This window comes from Mustela putorius, unplaced genomic scaffold, assembly GCF_011764305.1.
Source record: "Mustela putorius furo isolate JIRA1106 unplaced genomic scaffold, ASM1176430v1.1 tig00003859_pilon_pilon_pilon, whole genome shotgun sequence".
Lineage (NCBI taxonomy): Eukaryota > Metazoa > Chordata > Mammalia > Carnivora > Mustelidae > Mustela > Mustela putorius.
The window spans coordinates 34056467-34080238 of NW_025422011.1; the positions used below are offsets into that span (position 1 = coordinate 34056467).

Genomic DNA, 23772 nt, shown 5'->3' on the forward strand with positions numbered 1-23772 from the left:
TTTGTACCCACTCCCTTCTTTCCTCTCCACTCACTCACTAGCACATGCTCTAGGTACTCCTAACTGTGCACAGGGCAACACTTCGTACTGTTATTCGCTTAAGATGCTATGGAAGAGAAGTGATAAAAAGCTATTTTCTGGAGGCCGAGTTTGCTCTAATCATAGGCAAAAGAGTGGGAATAAAGTACCTTTATAAAACCAGTGTGCAAAGAAGGTTATCTGGTCTGCAGTCAGGTGAAGATAAAGTGACTGGAGCTTGGGCTATGGGTGCAACCACTGATGCAGAATCATAAACACACAACCAACCTCAACCCAGAGTATTCACTTCCTGGTTTCTGCGTGAGCTCTAGGACAGTTTTCCTCCCACCCCTGCCCAGCAGTAAACTCATGTAAGATGGATTCATTTACAAAAGGTAGGCTACATTTATTTAGAGTCACAAGCACTTGACTGACTTGGTGTGACTCAAACCACAAGAAAACCATTCTACTTCACTCCACTCTGAGTCCTAGGGTGGCCCAGACTGGCAGAAGTGCTGCGTGGGGCCCATTCACAGGTTTACAAGTTTCTCATTGAGGGCAATCTGTGACTGTGTGAGATTGGCCAGGTAGGTCACCATCAGCAGGTCCTGAAAGAGGAAGAAGCCACAATGAGTGAGGGGTTGGGTGGAAAGGGAGAAGTCTGGCGTTGGCCAGCTCCATGGTGGACACTGGTTATGAGGACAGTCCTGGATAATGACAGCTCAGGAAGAGACTGGGCAAGAGTTGAAGGTGGAAGATAAGAAGGAAATGTTTGAGAATACTTTTCATCTCTACCGATACACTAATAAGCTTGGGGTGCTTTAATTAAGATCTATGGGTAGAATATGGAGGGAGGAGTATCTGTGAACTCAGACGGGGAAAATGAGAAATTGCATTTTCATTAACCTCTGGATTTAGCATTTTTTTCAACCATGAATCTAGGTAACAAGTCACAGTAGTATCAGCAGTTCCTGAGATAATGCAATCAAGGAAGAGAAGGTGGGGGGGATCTCCAAGCACATGTACTATCTCTTCCTTTCTCCCAACCTGCACTGCAAGGGGCCAAAGGCAAAGCCCCTCCTCCAGGTCATCTCCCCCAATTCCCTTCACATCCATGCATGAGCTGAGATGGGGGAAGACACAAGCTCCCAGAAGCCTAGGGATAGCACTCACATTGATGTTGCTGTTGAGCATGGTCTCAAAGTCATCAGGAACTATCTTGGGTACTTGGTTAACCAGACTCATCAAGAAGCGGCCCACGGTATTGTCAGCTGACACCTTTCCGGACTGAGCACCAAACAAAGATTCAATGAGGCACAGTTAATTCTCACCACCAAGGACTGCCACTTGTCAGCACACCTCTCGGTGACCTCGGAGTGGAGATCTATGCCCTCCTTTCTTTCCTTCCCCTTCCTCACCAGCACATCCTCTGCATACTGCAACACTGTGCTCAGGGCATCCTGGATGCGAGCTGATGCCCCTCCTACTTGCTGTAAGTCGCTTGAGAGTCCAATCACCCGGTTGGGGCTAAAACAGGTCTTCATGATCAGGTCAACTGTGGAAGTAGGATGGGGAATAGAAGAGGCACAGAGATTTCAGTCATTCTACCAGGAAAGAGATGATCTCTAATCATTCTGTGAACTCTCCCTCCTCCTACTGGACACAGCCAACTTCTCTAAACTCCCCTGCTCTGCCCTTATTAGCTTTTCTTCCTACAGTTAGAGCTCAACTTCTATATGCAGTATGCTAATCACTGGGTTTGCTCTTACATGAATGTCATATAAGAGCACATCATGTAATGCTCTTGTATGAATGGTCACATAGCCTCTTGTACTTATCATTTCCCACCTCTAATAATTCCACAAATAATTCCTGGAAGCCCATTTATAAAGGAGAATGACTGTGACTTTAATCACAAATCTCACATCAATGGTTCCTCTTCGACCCAAAGCCCTCTACTTGTTAGAGAGTGGCAAACCCCTCCCCTGAAAAATGCCAAACCTCAAAAGAAGGTATCAGAAGGTTACTCACCTCCAATGCGTTCGGTGTCATAATATGCATATTTCACTGTGAGAGGTGTGAACATCACCCCCATGGTTCTCCCAGGGACACCCATTAAAGTGCTGGGGAAAGAGAAGTCAAGGTAAACAAATGGACTTGGGAGAGAGCTTTCTACTCTAGGCTGGGAAAGCAGTTATACCAAGAGTATGGGTTCCCCGGTTCTGAGATAAAAAGGCTAGAACCATCTAAACCTGAGATCTCGTGGGAGCAAGTCACTTTTTTCCCTCTAGCCCATTCCATATACAAACCTTGGCCTGGGAGAGGGCACTCAGCGTTTAGACGTGACCTGTCCCTTCAGAGAACTGCTTCACTCACTGTACAGCTCAGCGATTAAACAAGACACTGGATTTCCCTGTGGAGCTGGCTGCCCAGATATCCACCCCCACAGAAATATGAGACTGAGTCCTTCATCAGCATGGCAAAAAGCCAATGAACTCCAGCCCACCAAGACTAGATTGGGTGCTCTAAGTCATCTCACTAAAGGTGACTGCTTTGACTATGTCAACAACATTATTTTCAACTGGACCATGAAGAGTCTGAAATATCTGAAAAGGCTATGAAATCAGGCAGTAACTAAAGCTTAGTGGTACACCAACTCGCCCATAAGCACTTGGCATCCACCATCATTGTCTCTCCACGTTGTGGCTAACTGTTACATCACGATACACACACAGCACAAAGCCAAACTCAGTAAGAGAGGCACTAACAACTGCCTTCACTCTAACCTGAAAAGATAATCCTTCCAACTCCTCCAGCAGCCCCTTCTTGAGCATGCCAAGGGAGCCTTTCCCAATCTCCCCCATCAATGGGCATTTTAACCACCTGCAAGCTCAGTGTGTCAAAACTAAAACGTTATTGTCATTAAAAACTGTACTCAACCCTGGTAATAGATGTATTCAAAAAAGCTCAGTCATCTTTTAACCCGCACTACTCCAAGTCCTGTGTTCAGTTCTCAGGCTAATGGCAAACTAAAGGTGGACTCAGAGAAACAGAACGTGGTGAAGGATTGTGACCAAAATACCATGTGAGGATCAGCTACAGGAATCGCGAAGAGTCCGTTTATAGAAAAGATGACATGAAAAACATGACAGTGTGTGTAACTACCTAAAGGGCTGTCATCTGAAATTGTTTAAGAAATTGGATACCACAACTGGTATCAGTGAGTGGATATTTCAGGGACAGATTTTGTTGCAGAGTAAAGCCGTTCTAATAATAACTGCTGAGAGTGAGAAATGGGCTTCCTTAGGAGGCAATGAGCTATATACTGAAAGATTAAACCTGCTTTGGGTAGAAGTGGGTGTCATCCAGGCATGGTATCAACTAGATAAGTCTTTTATGCCCTTGTGTCCCAACACTGGTCACCTGACATAGGCCTTGATGCTCATGCGGCCATTCTGGAGGCTCGTGTCCACAGTGAGGTGAATGGGGTTGGGGGCTTCCCGGCTGTAGTACTCATGGATCAGCACAGAATGCTCTGTGATGTCATGGCCTGTAGCATACCTGGAAAATGGAACACAGTGTAGATTCATGTCTACATGTGACATTAAGACCGAACATGATAGTGACATGGGTGTCTCTAGGTACCTGACACTTCTATGGTAATGTTACTGCCAGTGACACCCCAAATATAAAAATAACAGATAAACCGGAAACTAGATCAAGTCAGATCCAAAGTTGACTCTCAGAGTTCTTGCAACATTTTAAGTCACCAGCAAGGCAAAAATACTTGCTCAGTAAAAGCTACATTTCAAAGTAAATATCCCTGGCCTCATGAGATCAGAACTGCCAGCAAAAAACACACTAAATTCGTAGATCCTTGTGGTAATACACCTCCAACATTGTCTCCAAAAGAGTATAATGCTTAGTCTGGTGGCAAAAAAACCATGGCAATCACCGAAACTTTCCATTCCCCCCACTTCAACTTACCAGCCCAGGATAAGCTCATTTGGAGAGACTTTCTTGTGTAATTCATACATGTTCTTCGCAAATTCCATGTCAACAGCCACCTAAGAAGGCAGGAAGAAAAGGAAGCTAAGATGCTAGAAGTTCATAGAAAAAAGTGGAAGAGAAGGACAAGGGGCCAACCGCCAGCAGAGAGAAGAGGCCCAGCAAAAATATGTAAACATAAAAAACAGCTCTTTGAACTGCCGGGCTTCCAGTGACAAGCTCAACATACTGTGCTTAAGGAGAGCCTAGCGAACAAGCAACTACAGATCACACAATGGCAGCTCAAGCCCCCACTCACCTCATCTTCTGACTCATTGTGCGGCACTGAAAAGCAGTTAGTCACCTCCACTGAATGCTTGTCAACGGTTCCTGTAAGAGAAAATTGTCCATGTTTTATAAAACCCTAGAGCTCTCAACAGCCTCTGACCATTTTCCAAATGTTTTCAGAGGCTTCCTCAAAGTCGATGAATGAAAAACTGAACTCATAAGCTCCAAGTTCGGGCATGTGCATCAATGGAACCAAGATTCTCCAGAGAACTGAAGCTCTGAGTGATCTTTTTCCTTTAACCACCAATGAATGGGTCTATTCTTCTTCCTTCACAAGCTCTTCTGCTCTCTGTTCTTTCCTGCTACCAGTGCTGTGCCAGATTGTCACTCTGCGATCTTCACTTTCCAGCTACTACATTTTCTCTTATAATTCAATCTGCAAAACTACCTGGAAAATTCTGACAATGTCTACAAAAGCCACCCATACAGAAGCCTAGCTTCAGAGTACAATTTTAGGGAGTTTCACCTGTACCTCCCTTTAGCCATCTAGTCCCATGGTCATAACCTTAACCCCATCATCATCCAGAAACCTTCTACCTGTGAATCTTAAACATTAGTATCAGTCTTTTACCACAAGCTCCCATTCTAGTTCTGATATTCTTAACTCCTACTACGTTTGTTTCTTGACCTAAAACTAATAGTCCCTTCGGTTCTCTATCTTTCTCTAACCTACTGGCACCACCCATACAAGGCTTCAAGCACTTCCCCCTCTGCCACAGACCACAGTGCTTCCCATCATTTAGGCCGGGGTCTTGCCAGGGGCCGCAGCTATCTGTCTGTTTTATTCCACTTCGCTATGGTTTCTGTTCCTGTGGCTGAAACAGTCTCCAAACCCAGTGGATAAATATGTTCTATTTTATTTGACTTCTCATCAGCATTCAATAAACTTGATCATTTCAAACTTCTTAAGCAGTTTTAATTCTTCTATAGTTCCACGCCACTAACCTTCATCTTGAATTCAAGGTTAGAGAAGTTTTTCCAATTCTAAAATTCTAATTACCTAACAGTTTTATGGTACTTAAGAGGTTCCAGTGACTTCATTTAACCAAATTAAGTATGTTTCACAAGAAAATTTTAAGCTCCCAGTGATTAGTCTATGTTTCATTCTTCAGTAAGTACCGTCTTTATAACACCTAGCACTGGACCATGATCCCAGTCTAGAAGAAGGATCTAAAGATCTAGATTACAGTTGGTCTAACTAGGGTCACTACAGTATCTGAGGCACTTAGTGGTCTCCCCAGGTGAAGAACTGTTTCTTTAGTTAAACACCTCCAGTGAGTTTGGAACACTTGGCAGTGCAGCTAAAAGAGTAAATTAGTATTTCTCAAGTGCCAAGTTAGTGTTGCAAAAATCATTTACAACAGAAGCTCAAAGCAGGACACAGTTACAGAATGCTATTACACTTTGGGAGGTTAAAAATGGAGGTGAGGATAGTAGTGTAAGATGAAGAACTGACACTTAACACTTTTCTTGGGATCCTGGAAAATGAGTGGAACTTAAATGACGGGGAGCAGGGAAGCCACTTGGAGCAAACAGAATACAAAGGCTTGGGGGGAGGAGTCAAGATGGCGGAGAAGTAGCAAGCTGAGACTGCTTCAGCTAGCCGGAGATCAGCTAGATAGCTTATCTAAAGATTGCAAACACCTGAAAATCCATCGGCAGATCGAAGAGAAGAAGAACAGCAATTCTGGAAACAGAAAATCAGCCACTTTCTGAAAGGTAGGACCGGCGGAGAAGTGAATCCAAAGCGACGGGAAGATAGACCCCGGGGGGAGGGGCCGGCTCCCGGCAAGCGGCGGAGCAACCGCGCACAAAATCAGGACTTTTAAAAGTCTGTTCCGCTGAGGGACATCGCTCCAGAGGCTAAACCGGGGCGAAGCCCACGCGGGGTCAGCGTGGCCTCAGGTCCCGCAGGGTCACAGAAGGATCGGGGGTGTCTGAGTGTCGCAGAGCTTGCGGGTATTGGAACGGGAAAGCCGGCTACAGAGACAGAGCCGACAGTAAGCTCGCAGCTCCGTGTTTACCTTGAACCGGTCGCAGGCTCGGTGAGCTCGGAGCGCGGCCGGAGGTCAGGCAGACGGGAGTAACTGGGCGCTGTTCTCTGAGGGCGCACTGAGGAGTGGGGCCCTGGGCTCTCGGCTCCTCCGGGCCGGAGACCAGGAGGCCGCCATTTGTATTCCCGTCCTCTGGAACTCTACGGAAAGCGCTCAGGGAACAAAAGCTCCTGAAAGCAAACCCGAGCGGATTACTCACCCCGGCCCCGGGTAAGGGCGGTGTAATTCCGCCTGGGGCAAAGACACTTGAGAATCACTACAACAGGCCCCTCCCCCAGAAGATCAACAAGAAATCCAGCCGAGACCAAGTTCACCTACCAAGGAGTGCGGTTTCAATACCAAGGAGAGCAGCAGAATTCCAGAGGAGGAGAAAGCCAAGCACGGAACTCATGGCTTTTTTCCTGTGATTTTTTTTAGTCTTGCAGTTAATTTAATTTTTTCTTTTTCATTTTTTTTTTTTCTCGCCTTCGGGTAAAATTTTTTTTTTTAACTGTTATCTTTTTCTTTTTTAACGATTTTTTACTAGTTTATCTAATATATATATATATATATTTTTTTACATTTTTCTTAGGTGTTTTCTTTTTTTAAAATTCTTTTCTTTTCTTTTTCTTTTTTTTTTTTTTTCTTTTCTTTTTTCTCTCTTCCTTTTTGAACCTCTTTTTATCCCCTTTCTCCCCACTCACGATTTTGGATCTCTTCTAATTTGGTTAAAGCATATTTTCCTGGGGTTGTTGCCACCCTTTTAGTATTTTACTTGCCCCTTCATTTACTCTTATCTGGACAAAATGACAAGACGGAAAAATTCAACACAAAAAAAAGAACAAGAGGCAGTACCGAAGGCTAGGGACCTAATCAATACAGACATCGGTAATATGTCAGATCTAGAGTTCAGAATGACAATTCTCAAGGTTCTAGCCGGGCTCGAAAAAGGCATGGAAGATATTAGAGAAACCCTCTCGAGAGATATAAAAGCCCTTTCTGGAGAAATAAAAGAACTAAAATCTAACCAAGTTGAAATCAAAAAAGCTATTAATGAGTGTGCAATCAAAAATGGAGGCTCTCACTGCTAGGATAAATGAGGCAGAAGAAAGAATTAGTGATATAGAAGACCAAATGACAGAGAATAAAGAAGCTGATCAAAAGAGGGACAAACAGCTACTGGACCACGAGGGGAGAATTCGAGAGATAAGTGACACCATAAGACGAAACAACATTAGAATAATTGGGATTCCAGAAGAAGAAGAAAGTGAGAGGGGAGCAGAAGGTATACTGGAGAGAATTATTGGGGAGAATTTCCCCAATATGGCAAAGGGAACGAGCATCAAAATTCAGGAGGTTCAGAGAATGCCCCTCAAAATCAATAAGAATAGGCCCACACCTCGTCACCTAATAGTAAAATTTACAAGTCTCAATGACAAAGAGAAAATCCTGAAAAAGCAGCCCCCCGGGAAAAGAAGTCTGTAACATACAATGGTAAAAATATTAGATTGGCAGCTGACTTATCCACAGAGACCTGGCAGGCCAGAAAGAGCTGGCATGATATTTTCAGAGCACTAAACGAGAAAAAAACATGCAGCCAAGAATACTATATCCAGCTAGGCTATCATTGAAAATAGAAGGAGAGATTAAAAGCTTCCAGGACAAACAACAACTGAAAGAATTTGCAAATACCAAACCAGCTCTACAGGAAATCTTGAAAGGGGTCCTCTAAGCAAAGAGAGAGCCTACAAGTGGTAGATCAGAAAGGAACAGAGACCATATACAGTAATAGTCACCTTACAGGCAATACAATGGCACTAAATTCATATCTCTCAATAGTTACCCTGAATGTGAATGGGCTAAATGCCCCTGTCAAAAGACACAGGGTATCAGAATGGATAAAAAAACAAAACCCATCTATATGTTGCCTCCAAGAAACACATTTTAAGCCCGAAGACACCTCCAGATTTAAAGTGAGGGGGTGGAAAAGAATTTACCATGCTAATGGACATCAGAAGAAAGCAGGAGTGGCAATCCTTATATCAGATCAATTAGATTTTAAGCCAAAGACTATAATAAGAGATGAGGAAGGACACTATATCATACTCAAAGGGTCTGTCCAACAAGAAGATTTAACAATTTTAAATATCTATGCCCCCAATGTGGGAGCAGCCAACTATATAAACCAATTAATAACAAAATCAAAGAAACACATCAACAATAATACAAGATAGTAGGGGACTTTAACACTCCCCTCACTGAAATGGACAGGTCATCCAAGCAAAAGATCAGCAAGGATATAAAGGCCTTAAATGACACACTGGACCAGATGGACATCACAGATATATTCAGAATATTTCATCCCAAAGCAACAGAATACACATTCTTCTCTAGTGCACATGGAACATTCTCCAGAATAGATCACATCCTCGGTCCTAAATCAGGACTCAACCGGTATCAAAAGATTGGGATCATTCCCTGCATATTTTCAGACCACAATGCTCTAAAGCTAGAACTCAACCACAAAAGGAAGTTTGGAAAGAACCCAAATACATGGAGACTAAACAGTATCCTTCTAAAGAATGAATGGGTCAACCGGGAAATTAAAGAAGAATTGAAAAAAATCATGGAAACAAATGATAATGAAAACACAACGGTTCAAAATCTGTGGGACACAACAAAGGCAGTCCTGAGAGGAAAATATATAGCGGTACAAGCCTTTCTCAAGAAACAAGAAAGGTCTCAGGTACACAACCTAACCCTACACCTAAAGGAGCTGGAGAAAGAACAAGAAAGAGAACCCTAAGCCCAGCAGGAGAAGAGAAATCATAAAGATCAGAGCAGAAATCAATGAAATAGAAACCAAAAAAACAATAGAACAAATCAACGAAACTAGGAGCTGGTTCTTTGAAAGAATTAATAAAATTGATAAACCCCTGGCCCGACTTATCAAAAAGAAAAGAGAAAGGACCCAAATAAATAAAATCATGAATGAAAGAGGAGAGATCACAACTAACACCAAAGAAATACAAACTATTATAAGAACATACTATGAGCAACTCTACGGCAATAAATTTGACAATCTGGAAGAAATGGATGCATTCCTAGAAACATATAAACTACCACAACTGAACCAGGAAGAAATAGAAAGCCTGAACAGACCCATAACCAGTAAGGAGATTGAAACAGTCATTAAAAATCTCCAAACAAACAAAAGCCCAGGGCCAGACGGCTTCCCGGGGGAATTCTACCAAACATTTAAAGAAGAACTAATTCCTATTCTCCTGAAACTGTTCCAAAAAATAGAAATGGAAGGAAAACTTCCAAACTCATTTTATGAGGCCAGCATCACCTTGATCCCAAAACCAGACAAGGATCCCACCAAAAAAGAGAGCTATAGACCGATATCCTTGATGAACACAGATGCGAAAATACTCAACAAAATACTAGCCAATAGGATTCAACAGTACATTAAAAAGATTATTCACCACGACCAAGTGGGATTTATTCCAGGGCTGCAAGGTTGGTTCAACATCCGCAAATCAGTCAATGTGATACAACACATCAATAAAAGAAAGAACAAGAACCATATGATACTCTCAATAGATGCTGAAAAAGCATTTGACAAAGTACAACATCCCTTCCTGATCAAAACTCTTCAAAGTGTAGGGATAGAGGGCACATACCTCAATATCATCAAAGCCATCTATGAAAAACCCACCGCAAATATCATTCTCAATGGAGAAAAAACTGAAAGCTTTTCCGCTAAGGTCAGGAACACGGCAGGGATGTCCATTATCACCACTGCTATTCAACATTGTACTAGAGGTCCTAGCCTCAGCAATCAGACAACAAAAGGAAATTAAAGGCATCCAAATCGGCAAAGAAGAAGTCAAATTATCACTCTTCGCAGATGATATGATACTATATGTGGAAAACCCAAAAGAATGCACTCCAAAACGGCTAGAACTTATACAGGAATTCAGTAAAGTGTCAGGATATAAAATCAATGCACAGAAATCAGTTGCATTTCTCTACACCAACAGCAAGACAGAAGAAAGAGATATTAAGGAGTCAATCCCATTTACAATTGCATCCAAAACCATAAGATACCTAGGAATAAACCTAACCAAAGAGACACAGAATCTATACTCAGAAAACTATAAAGTACTCATGAAAGAAATTGAGGAAGACACAAAGAAATGGAAAAATGTTCCATGCTCCTGGATTGGAAGAATAAATATTGTGAAAATGTCTATGCTACCTAAAGCAATCTACACATTTAATGCAATTCCTATCAAAGTACCATCCATCTTTTTCAAAGAAATGGAACAAATAATTCTAAAATTTATATGGAACCAAAAAAGACCTCGAATAGCCAAAGGGATATTGAAAAAGAAAGCCAACGTTGGTGGCATCACAATTCCGGACTTCAAGCTCTATTACAAAGCTGTCATCATCAAGACAGCATGGTACTGGCACAAAAACAGACACATAGATCAATGGAACAGAATAGAGAGCCCAGAAATAGACCCTCAAATCTATGGTCAACTAATCTTCGACAAAGCAGGAAAGAATGTCCAATGGAAAAAAGACAGCCTTTTCAATAAATGGTGCTGGGAAAATTGGACAGCCACATGCAGAAAAATGAAATTGGACCATTTCCTTACAACACACAAAAAAATAGACTCAAAATGGATGAAGGACCTCAATGTACGAAAGGAATCCATCAAAATCCTTGAGAACACGGGCAGCAACCTCTTCGACCTCTGCCGCAGCAACATCCTCCTAGGAACAACGCAAAAGGCAAGGGAAGCAAGGGAAAAAATGAACAACTGGGATTTCATCAAGATCAAAAGCTTTTGCACAGCAAAGGAAACAGTTAACAAAATCAAAAGACAACTGACAGAATGGGAGAAGATATTTGCAAACGACATATCAGATAAAGGACTAGTGTCCAGAATCTATAAAGAACTTAGCAAACTCAACACCCAAAGAACAAATAATCCAATCAAGAAATGGGCAGAAGACATGAACAGACATTTCTGCAAAGAAGACATCCAGATGGCCAACAGACACATGAAAAAGTGCTCCATATCACTCGGCATCAGGGAAATACAAATCAAAACCACAATGAGATATCACCTCACACCAGTCAGAATGGCCAAAATCAACAAGTCAGGAAATGACAGATGCTGGCGAGGATGCGGAGAAAGGGGAACCCTCCTACACTGTTGGTGGGAATGCAAGCTGGTGCAGCCACTCTGGAAAACAGCATGGAGGTTCCTCAAAATGTTGAAAATAGAACTGCCCTATGACCCAGCAATTGCACTATTGGGTATTTACCCTAAAGATACAAATGTAGTGATCCAAAGGGACACATGCACCCGAATGTTTATAGCAGCAATGTCCACAATAGCCAAACTATGGAAAGAACCTAGATGTCCATCAACAGATGAATGGATCAAGAAGATGTGGTATATATACACAATGGAATACTATGCAGCCATCAAAAGAAATGAAATCTTGCCATTTGCAACAACATGGATGGAACTAGAGCGTATCATGCTTAGCGAAATAAGTCAAGCAGAGAAAGACAACTATCATATGATCTCCCTGATATGAGGAAGTGGTGATGCAACATGGAGGCTTAAGTGGGTAGAAGAATAAATGAAACAAGATGGGATTGGGAGGGAGACAAACCATAAGTGACTCTTAATCTCACAAAACAAACTGAGGGTTGCCGGGGGGAGGGGGTTTGGGAGAAGGGGGTGGGATTATGGACATTGGGGAGGGTATGTGATTTGGTGAGTGCTGTGAAGTGTGTAAACCTGGTGATTCACAGACCTGTACCCCTGGGGATAAAAATATATGTTTATAAAAATAAAAAAATTAAAATAAAAAAAAAAAAAAAAAAAAAAAGAATACAAAGGCTTGGTTTGAGGAAAATCTTGACAATGTTTGGAAGATAATGGATCAAATGAAGTTTCTGTAAATTGCTAAAGCTTCAAAGACAGAGAGTGGGAGACAGTGAGTGTGTGTGTGTGTATGTGTGCATGCGCGCATGCTGGTGGGGGGGTGTATACAGCCCTGATGTGGTAGACAGCAACCAACAGCCATTTTGTACCTCATGTGTGCCAGCAGTTAGATGCTTACGATAATAATGTAGTTCTTGCAAAGACTAAGTCTAAGTAGCCCCTGAAAGAACTAGACTTTAGGTAATTCGTCCCAAGGCACATGGTTGATATCTTGTGAATCTACTTACAAATCTTGTCCTCTTGGCAACACACCACTTGCCTTCTATGGTGGAAGGACAATTACATATTTAAGAATAAGAAAAATGAGGAATAAGGCTAGAGTGGACTCACAAAGGTATCTACAATTAGTGACAAAGATGGGGTGAAAACGACTGATGGGATCAGCAGTCCCCAGAGAAAGGGGCACGTAATTCTTCTTTACTGCTTCTCAGTTTCACAAATTAACATTTTCACGAGACAACAGAACAGAAGACCAGGATTAAATGTTTAGGAAAGCAAAATATTATTGAAACCCTAAATGAGTTTCTGCCAAACTGGTTTACTTGTTCAAAGGAATGTCTTTTTAAAGATGTCATTACTCCTTTGCCAGGTGGTTAAAAGCGTCTTTGTAAACACCTGGAATATAAAAACATTTAGTCCGTAAAAGTGTGTATGTGTGTGTGTGGGGGGGGGCGAGGTCACTGGGTTTAGGGAGTCAAACGTTTTTGACTTCTTAGCATCCGAACTCATTTTTGGCGGTTTGGGACTAATCACGCTTGACCTGGAATGATACTGGGAAGATTAAAAACAGAATGTTCAATCATTCGGCACATGGTATTTCTTCAGTAACTCCGTACTGCTTTCGTATTTTATGTCGACCAAAGTGACAGCAGTCTGGCAGGGAAGTAAACATCCCTTAAGGAGATAAATCGCGGCGGGAAGGTGGGATGGAGAACCAGGGAAGAGGTCAATGCGGGTGGGACGAGCAGTGAACAAGATAAAAGGGAGCTGGGAGGCGAAAGAGAATGTCACTTCGGTCTGACCACTCACCCAGCAGGGTCCCGATAACTCGGGCAGCGCCCTCGTTGCGTCGCTCGTAGCTGTCCACGATGGAGGCCAAAATGACCGGATGCAGCCGGACCACACGGCCGCCGGGGAAGGGGCCTGGGAGGGCAGGACCCGGCAGCGACTGCGCCGGAGTCTGCGCTGGGGCCGGCGTGGAGGCCGGGGTCTGGCCCGGAGCCGCAGTCGTGGCCGCTGCAGTCGCCGAGTCTGAGGAGGAGGCTGGAGCCGGCGCTGGAGCCGGAGCGGGCGCTGGCGCTGAGGCTGGGGTGGGGGCCGGGGCTGGGACCGAAGCTGGGGCCGCGGTGGCGGCCGGGGCGGGGGCTGGAGCTGGAGTGGCGGCAGGAGCACTCGCCGGTGCAGCCGGTGTAGCCATCTTGTCGAGCGAGAAGGAGGCAGGAGCGGAAGGGAGGGAGTTGAAGAGTATTAGGAGCACGATAGGCTGACTGTGCACCACGTGATCTAGAGCTTTGCGCCTACTGGTTACGGATGATGCTTCTCCTGGAGCCACACTTTCCGGCTGCGGGTTTGTGCTCTTTGATTTCTGTCCGATGAGCATTCAGTGGGAATCGAGCTAAGTAGTTCCGAACAAACTTGGGAAGGCGCGGTCAGAAGAGGAACATGTTCGTCTGCTCAGCTGCCGCCAGATGGACCCAGAGGGCGGAGAATGGGTCGCAATTCCTGTTTTCTGACTTCAAAGCAATAGGGGATGTTAAAGCGCGTTTTAGACAGCATCATGAGATGTCAGTGCGGTGACTTACTCACTCACCAGTTTGAATATCTGCCAGACGCTGTTTTAGGCGCTTGGAATATACATCGTTAAACAAAACGAGGATTGTTGCCCTCGAAGAATTGACGATCTAGTGGAGAGAGACAAACACATTATTATATAGTATGTTAGAAGGTGATGAGGGCTATGAAAAAGGAAAAATTAGCGGGGAATAAGGGGGACTCGGGAGTTAGGATAGGTAACAATGAGAACGTGAGATTTGAGTGGGTTTAAGGAGGGGAGGAAGGTGGCTAATTGGTGGGGGAGCCTTCAGGTAGAGGGATCAGCTAGTGCAAAGTTTAAGGCAGGAAGGAGCAGACCTGGAGTGTGTGAGGAGGCTGTTTGGTGTCTAGAGTGTTAAGATCATGGCAGGGAAGAGCAGGAGGTGGATCTTTGAATCAGGGTTGTGGAGCACATGATTAAGGACGTCCTAAACCATGGTAAGAACATTGACTTTTAGTCCGAGGGAGGTGGGGAGCTATTGCAGGGTTTGGAGAAGGGCAAAGTCATGATCTGTCTGAGTTTTTAAAGAAAGGATCACTCTGCTTTGAGAAGAACAGAATGGGCTGGGGTGGGGTGGTTGCTGAGGAAAGAAAGGGAGCGAGAAAGAGCAGGGAGACCTGTTAGGAGATGAGCAGGTAACCAAGGGAGTGGGGATGGTGGAAGGGACCAGGCCAGTAGCAGTGGAACTGGTGAGAAGTGGGTAGAACAGGGATACCCTTAGAGACAACAGGATTTTCTGAGCAATTGTATGTGAGGTGTGAAATAGGAGAGTCAACTCTGACTGGGTGTGTGTGTGTGTGTGTGTGTATGTATGTATGCTGAATTAGAGTGAAGAGGTTATCAATTGTGATAGTGAAAGCTACAAGTGGAGCGGTTTTTTGGGAAAATATCCTAAGTTCAATTTTGGAGATGTAACTCTTGAGATGTTTATTAGACATCCACGCAGAATTGTAGAGTGGTTAGGTGGAGATGCTAGTCTGTACTTTGGGAAAGGTTTCAATGAGCAACCCTCTGTAAAGCTCTTAGCCTGTGCCTGATATACCACAGTTATTATTATTATTTTTTCATTGTTTTGTAATGAAGTTTATTAGGCGAATTCACACAAAGCCACTCCAGCACATCATTCTATTGTGGAAACTGAGAGCCAATGGGAGATATGATCCTAAAACATAAATTAGGAGATATATCTATATAATAAAGATATATATATACACACACATATATATATGCCAGTCACAGCCTCTTATTTTATCTGCTATCCAAATGGGTTGGAGAAATGATCATAGAATGACATGGATCTCAGGCACCCTGCAGGGAATTCTGCCTCCCCGCCCCCCGCATTCTCAAAGACAGGGATTGACTCTCCCAAATTCACACCTTGACATGTATCACAGTTATTATTATTAAGTGGTATGTATTATCACTGGTGTGTAATGGAAGGAGTTTTGATTCTAACATACTACATAACTTTGGGCAACATATAATTTTTTTCTGAATCTCCGTTTCCTTCATGGTACAGTGGGAATGATAATATCGTCTCCTGAAGAAACCAATCAATTCCCTTAATTAGGTCAAGTCCTGGCATCCAGTTGGCAAGGTGGGTGGGTGAGGTTGAACTTCTTAGCCCCAACTCTCATGTCCAAGAACTGCTTTCTCTTTGGAGCTATCTTCCATAATTATAATTCCCACGATCCAGCTCCCCGTCAATGTTCTGGGCAGAAATACGTTCTTTCTTTTAATTCCCCCCAAATGCAGTTGAAGAGCCTATCAGAGCAGGATTGAAAAGGGACTTGGATTTGATAACCTGGATCTTTACCAACCCTAGCAGAGCAGTGTCTGTGGAACTGAGGGTGCGGTGGGCATGGAAATCAGAATTCAGGTGTGAGAATGGTCAGTTTGAGCTGATGGCAGTGAGTGCCGGCTACTATTTCAAGAGAGTTGGTGGGAAGGAGAGGAGACATTTAAGGCAGCAGCAGGGGGAACGGTGGTACTGAGAAGGGAACAACTTAGGCTGGAAAAGTTTTAAGGATGTTTTATACCAAGGGAAAGGATCTAGAGGAAAGATAAAGATTAAATATACATGTGAGAAGGAGAACCATCTAATGAAACAAGCAGTGGGGTAGGAGGGTCTGAATGGAGAAGGTAGATGAAAGGCATGGTCTTGCACACCACGAGGGACATGATAGAGAGGCTGCCCTAGGCTGTGGCCTCCCATATGGGTGCCTAGTGGGAGTCTGCCTTAGCAAGGGCTGGTCCCTTGAGATCATTCTGTGGGAAGAAGGCCAGAGGAGAGAATCACCTCTGATGAAAAGATGTTGCTGCCCCAACTGATCATACACACCCTAGGGGCCTCCTATCCACGTATTTGAGTTGGGTGTGGACACTTCACCTCCAAGAACTTTGCCTTTACATCAATGGCCTAAAGACCTTTCTCTCTGGGACAAAAAGAGAAAGAGGTGGATGAAGAATCAGAGACACTATGAGTTGGAGAATGAAGGGAAGTTGCAGGACTTCATGTTAAATGGTGTTTTTCTCAGAGAAGTAGAACCAAGTTGATCTGTTAAGAATGACGGTGCAAGGGACGCCTGTGTGGCTCAGTTGGTTAAGCGGCTGCCTTCAGTTCAGGTCATGATCCCAGCGTTCTGGAATCCAGTGTCACATCGGGCTCCTTGCTCTGCAGGGAGCCTGCTTCTCTCTCTGTCTCTGCCTGTCACTCTGTCTGCCTGTGCTCACTCACTCTCTCTCTCTGACAAATAAATTAATAAAATCTTAAAAAAAAAAAAAAAGAATGGCGGTGCAAGAGTGAAGTCCAGCCTTTGTGTGGTGGAAGAGGGACCAAGAGTGAGTCATCAAAGGCATTGGTCAATTATGGGAGGGCCCCACTGAGCCTGGAGACCTCAAGGATCTGGTCAATTTCTGTATTTTTCTCCAGCCATATAGCTAAGAGGCAGGTGGGGAGAGATCATTGGCATGGTCTTCCTGGGAATGCTGACGAGCCAGGACAAGGAGATACATACATTCAGGATGCTGACTTTTTAACCATTGACTGAGGGATCCAGGCAGGCTGAACGCTACAATCAGACACTCTGAGGCTTTGGTTCATCAGGAAAGGGCAGAAGGCATGGAGAGAGAGAAAATGAGCTATCTGCTTGAATACAGAAAATGTGTTGTGCACGTGGTATATTGGTGAGGATTCTCCAGAAGAACCATGCATATATTAAATATACGTATATTTAAATAAGGTATTGGTTACGTGATTATGGAGGCTGAGAAGTCCCAAGATCTTTAGTCAGCAACCTGGAGACCCAAGAGAGCCAATAAGTAGTTCTAGGCTAAAACCAGGCAGACTCAAGACCCAAGAAGAGCCTATGTTTCAGTATGAGTCTGAAGGTTAGAAAGGATCAGTGTCCTGCTTAAGCAGTCAGGCAGGTGAAGTTCCTTCTTACTCCAGGTGGGGACAAGCAATTTGTTCTATATAGGCCTTCAACTGATTGGACGAGGCCCACCCACATTAGGGATGGCAATCTGCTTTATTCAGTCTATCAATTTCAATGTTCAACTTAACCAATTTTAGTATATGTACTGCCGAAGAGAGCACATGTTCAACTTAACCAAAAGCATCCTCACGACACACCTAAAATAATGTTTGACCAAGTATCTGGAGATCCTGTGCCCTAGTCAAATTGACACATAAAATTAACCATCACACATGGGATCCTGGCTGTCCTCAGATGTATGCTTGAGAGTCCTTCCTGAAAAGATGAAGGTCATAGCTACAGGCTCATGTTAAAACTGGGGACTGTAGCTTGATAAACTCATCCCACATCTTCAGTGACCAGCGGGAGTGAAGGGAGCTCTGAGTGTAGTGCCAACGATGGGAGGCCCACAAGGGGGAGCTCTAGGCTCTCACAGCGCTGCAAGAGGGCCCTAATGAGGCTTCCTAGGTGGGGCAGGGCTGAGCAGGAGCCATACCAGGGTAGCCGACCACCTGTCCTTCTGCCAACGGGGCCCACAGGCAGGCTTGTAGGCTGCCTCCACAGTTTGTCTCTGCTCACTGCCAGCAGGTTTCAGGAAGTTGGTGCCTTATCCAGGCTCCACCAGTGCCGGGACACTCCTCTGCTACGTTGGATTTAGCACAGAAGGCCCTCTGTCTGAAAGCCCTTTCTGGCTGGGGTGGTGAGGAACAGCTGCCACACAGTATCACAGACCTGAAGCCTCACACCTGCATGGTGAACGTTCACCTCTACTGGGCTAGACATGCCCATCGTCTCGTTTCTGCAGCCTGGTGTGTTTCTCTGCGTGCGGGATGGGACTTTTCAGGTGTCCATGGACCACATTCATTAGTGGAGGCTCTTTTGACACTTGATGTCTCCCAGACAGAAGAAACTTAGTGCTCTTTTTTCTACCACAGGTACACAGAATTGTAATAATCATACTCTTTGGTTCATGACACTTTGGCTCATTCATGAGCTTCTTTTATTGTTTCATTCACTCATTCATTATTTAAATTTTTTAAAAAAGATTTTATTTATTTAATTTGAGAGAGAGTGAGAGCGAGCGAGCTGGGGAATGTCAGAAGCAGAAGGAGAAGCAGACTCCCCACTGAGCAGGGAGTCCGACTCTGGGCTCAATCACAGAACCCTGGGATCACGACCTGAGCTGAAGGCAGACGCTTAACCGACTGAGCCATCCAGGTGTCCCTCACTCATTATTTTTTAGATAACATGATGAACAGGACTTATTATCCAAGCCAAGAACTAGAACACTCATTCATTTTTTAATTAATGAACAGAACCTACAACCCAACCCAAGGATTAGAACATTATCAACAGTAGTATTATGAATTAATATTATATATTAGAATATGAATTTATTATAATAGAATTATATACATTAGAATTTATTATGAAAATTAGACTATTATAACAGATGTTATTATTATGAGTATTAGAATATTATCATTCAGTGGTATGCTAGTAAATGTTTAACAACAAGCTCCCTGAAAAAAAAAAGACCCTCATTTTGGCATTGACCAATTTCTACAGTATTAATACTCCTACCATGGCTGATTTCAAGCTACTAGCAGTTTAATAACTGGCTCTGAAAATCCCTGAAAATGTGACAACTGGCATTTAGGAGCCTGTGTGAGTTGGTGCCAGCACTGTTGCTATACATTGACCTAGTGTTCCTCCCCGATATTTCATTGCCTCCCACCCCACCCCAAGAAATGACGACTTACCTAAATTTTGTGTCCAACATTATTTACTTCAAAATTATGTTTTAAAATATATATGGATGACTCAGTAACATATTATTTAAGTCTGCTAGTTTTTGAACTCGATAAATATAGCTACCAGATTTCCCTTGATCTGTACATTCTTACATATCTTTTATCCACTCTTTTCCTTTCAAATATTCCATATTTTTATGTTTTAGGACTACCTCTTTTAAAAAATATTTAATTTATTTATTTGTCAGAGAGAAGGAGAGGGAGAGAGAGAGCACACAAGCAGGCAGAGAGGCAGGCAGAGGCAGAGAGAGAAGCAGGCTCTCTGCCGAGCAAGGAGCCCATGCAGGACTCGATCCCAGGACCCTGGGATCATGACCTGAGCCAAAGGCAGCGGCTTAACCCACTGATCCACCCAGGTATCCCAGGACTACCTCTTTCAAGTGGTATATACGTAAGTACTTTAAAAATCCAACCTGACCACCTCTGTCTTTGAATTCACAAGCCTAGTCTATTAACATTTTCTGTATTGACATATTTGGATTCTACCATTTTATTTTTTAATGTTTATTTGATCGACTTGTCATATTCTTTTTTCACTTATATTTGGCCTTTTAATGGGGTTATTTGACTGATGGTGTTTTCTTACTGTTTTTGTGCATCTGCTAGTTAGGAGCCCCATATTCTTTTTAAAAAATTTTACATTTAAATTCAATTTAAATATAGTTAATATATAGTGCTAACATACAGTGTATTATTAGTTTCAGGGGTAGAATTTAGTGATTCATCAGTTGCATGTAACACCCAGTGCTCATAACATCACATGCCCTCCTTAATGTCCATCACCCAGTTACCCCATCCCCCACCCATCTTCCCTCCAGCAACTCTCAGTTTGTTTCCTAGAGTTAAGAGTCTCTTATGATTTGCCTCCCTGTTTTCATCTTATTTTATTTTTCCTTCCCTTCCCCTAGGATCCTCTGTTTTGTTTCTTAAATTCCACATATGAGTGAAATCATATGGTATTTGTCTTTCTTTGACTGACTTATTTCACTGAGCATGATATCCTCTAGTTCCATTCACATCATTGTAAATGGCAAGATTTCATTCTTTTTAATGGCTGAGGAATATTCCATTGTATATATATACACCACATCTTCTTTATCCATTCATCTGTTGATGGACATCTCAGCTCTTTCCATATTTTGGCTATTGTGGACATTGTAGCCAGGAATCACAGAGTCCAATTGCAGGATCTTAATCATTATTTTTGTTTTTGCCATGCATTTCTTCTTATTTGTTAATTATTTATCAAAGAAGTGATTACTCAGTACACAATATTCATGCTTCATAGTTCAGGAATACAGGTCAGTGACAAACTTCTTGAAAGATATGTCTACATGCATTATTTTCTTCCTTCCTTCCTTCCTTCCTCTCATATTAAAGTTTAGTTGATGTACAACATCATATTGATTTCAGGTATACATTATGATTCAATGTTTATATTATGAAATGGTCACCACAATAAATCTAGTTAACGTCTGTTATCATACATAGTTCCAGAAACTTTTTTGTGATGAGAACTTTCCACATTTACTCTTAGCAATCTTCAAATATGCAATACTGTATTACTATCTCCACTTCTTTATCCCCGTTCTTACTTTGCTAATTTTTTGAAATAATATATGCTCAATAGTTTAAAAGATCAACTAACATTAAAAAGCTTATACTCGAAATCCAGTACTTTCCTGGTCCACCTCCCCAACCCCGCGCACTATTACCACTGGTCTCTCTTCTTTGAAGCAGCTGCTTTTGTATTTAAACTGTTCCTTCCTGCATCTTTGCACTTCTAAATAATACATGTCTACTGTTACCTTTTAACTCATCAATTTCATGCATTATCTGTTGGCTTCCTATGCCAGAACACTCCAGAACATTCCACCACTGTCCTTTCAATATGGTGATAGTATACATTTTAGTTAGATCAATATTCAGTGGTTCTGTTATTATCTCTATGCAAACATTATTCCCACCTGAGTGTTGTAGTTTACTCTTATGTAAACTTCTGTCTTTCTTGGTTTTGTTTTTCCTAGAACTAGTGATTTCTTTCTTTTATCCATCTGTCTAGTTTTCTTGGTACTTAGTGTCCGTTTCTCCATACCTTCTAGTAGCCTCTTGGTAGGATCTCCCAGGGGGCCTGGCAGTCCCAGTTAACCTGTCAGTTCTTTTCTTCCCTTGGAGATGGTCCGTCCGAGCTCCCCGTTCTCCTCAGTCAGGGCTTCTGTCCTGTCACGGCTCTCTAGGCCTTCTGACCAGCTATCTTGAGGGACTTTGTTTTCCACCTTGTTTAGATTCTTGTTTCAGGGAGCTCCTGTCCTTCTCCCTTTTCACTTTGGTCGAGCATATCCTCCAGTGGTTTCAACAACTTTGAGAAATGGTGCCCCGGCCGAGGACGTGGTGGTGACAGCACTTCAATTCCTCTGCCTCTCAAGTCAAACTGCCCCCGCCTGGCCCCCGCTCATGTTATAAGCAAGCGCCGGGGGTTCAGAGAGGAGATGACGGGGCTGCTGGACTCTTTCTTTTCCTTTGGCCCCTCCTTTGTTTCTCAGCACAATATGTGGAGGAATGAGGTCAAGTTCTCCTCTGGTGAGCAATACTTGTCCACTGATGGTCAGATGGAATGTGTGGGTGTCTGTGCTCCTCCGAGGAGGTCCAGGCGCCCTTCATCTGTTCCAGCCCCACGTGTGCCAGGGCCTGATAGGTATCAAAGGGGAGGTGTCAGAGTTGTCCCACCTACCCTTTTATTTTTTTTATTTTTATTTTTAAGAGGGAGAGATACGGGGGGGAGAGGCAGAAACAGAGGAGAGAGAATCTCAAGCATATTCCATGCCCAGTGCAGAGCCCAGCATGGGACTCAATCTCACCACCCTGAGATCATGACTTCAGCTGAAACCAACAGTCAGACACTTAACTGAGCCACCCAGGAGCCCCCACCCAACCTCTTAATACCAGCACCACCAGGCAGAAGTGAACTAGTGGGTTTTGGCAAAGTGTATCCAGGCTTGGCTTGAGGTCTGTCTGAACTAGAAAAAAATCTTTTTCATTCGGTTCCCAGAACCTGGTTTGTTGGGCTCTTGCCCCAGAGAGGTGAGTCACCTGGGCTCACCTCCAGCTCTTTGAATCCAAATGGCCTGAAATCTAGACCCCCCATCTCCTTGGCAGCCTCTGATGCCATCTTTTCTTGCTCTCTCCTGAATTAGCTCTGCCAGCAGCAGAGATTTTTAGGGGAATCTGAGGATTTACTGTAAATCACTCCTATGTCAGCATGCTTGCTTTTGCAAACTACCCCATGACTTGCACCCAAAGGCCCTTGGATTCTAACATACTCCTAACTTTTTTCTATTTTTGGTGTGCAGTTAAAATGCTGTTATCTGAGTCTCAGCAGCTTTCCCTGTTCCCAAATACCTTTTTCTATTTCTCAGACATTTTGCTACAGAGATGGATTCCCCACCGACTATAGATCAAAGGGCTAATTCTGGACTCTGAAAGTTTCTGCCAATAGTTGCTTCTCTTCTTCTGAAGACTGCCACCGCATCAGTGTATTAGTTCTATATTTTAAACACAACTCAAGATCCTCCTCTCCCTCTACTGCTGCTTCATACCTACACAAGTCTGCAGTGTGGGACAGCAGTCAGTCGAACGACCTGCTTTCTGCTTCTGCTTTTGTATCTTCACCCTTTTTTCTCCCTACTTACCCGGGTCAGAGGCTGTGATTTAAATCCCACCTCTTGCCCACTGGTCCAGCTCTGGGAAGTTCTGGAAAACCACTCTTCTCTGTCAAATTTCTCATCTGGAGCAATCCCAGAGACTGTTTTTGCGATGATCAAAAGAGGTGATAATTAGTGAGCCCTCAAAGAGCCTGTTTCTCTTATCATTTGAACTTGTCTCCTTTTCTGAATTAGAAGACTTCCAGCTTTGAAATCTGGTGTGAAGCCAGGGGGCCAATGAGTATAGAGTTTGTACCTTCTTGCCATTCCTCAGCAGTCCCAGCAAATATGCTCCAACTCTCTACGGGTTCACAAAGTCAGAGAGGGGCTCACTTGTGAAACTTACAAAAGGTCTCCATTTTTAGCCGAAACTGCCTTATGCAGGCATTTAGGGCCTGGTAAACAGTGTGGGTGAGAAGGAAGAGGCGGGAGGAGAGAGATGGAGAGATAGAAACTACACACCCACATGCCTGCCTTCTTATTTGCTTATTTGCATATATCAGCTCACAAAGAGGCGCAGTGGGAAATGAGTAGAAAAATTCCG

The 23772-nt window shown here is 43.4% G+C and overlaps 1 protein-coding gene across 1 annotated transcript; it reads right to left on the bottom strand.

Moving 5' to 3' along the window:
• Positions 1-399: 399 nt before the first annotated feature.
• On the bottom strand, positions 400-13868 carry EIF3F (eukaryotic translation initiation factor 3 subunit F). Its single transcript, XM_045065864.1, has 8 exons — positions 13454-13868; positions 4325-4395; positions 4006-4085; positions 3442-3579; positions 2050-2141; positions 1437-1573; positions 1192-1305; positions 400-626 (listed from the first exon to the last, which is right to left on the bottom strand). The coding sequence occupies exons 1-8, from the start codon at positions 13839-13841 to the stop codon at positions 549-551; spliced, it is 1098 nt and encodes a 365-aa protein (XP_044921799.1). The 5' UTR covers positions 13842-13868; the 3' UTR covers positions 400-548.
• Positions 13869-23772: the final 9904 nt, after the last annotated feature.

Excerpts from the sequence above, each read along its gene's own strand:
- EIF3F (XM_045065864.1), bottom strand. The coding sequence starts at position 13,841 with ATGGCTACACCGGCTGCACCGGCGAGTGCTCCTGCCGCCACTCCAGCT. Across the intron at positions 4,086-4,324 it reads ACAATGAGTCAGAAGATGAG|GTGGCTGTTGACATGGAATT; the intron begins GTGAGTGGGGGC and ends CTGCCTTCTTAG. Across the intron at positions 627-1,191 it reads TGCTCAACAGCAACATCAAT|GACCTGCTGATGGTGACCTA; the intron begins GTGAGTGCTATC and ends TTCCTCTTTCAG.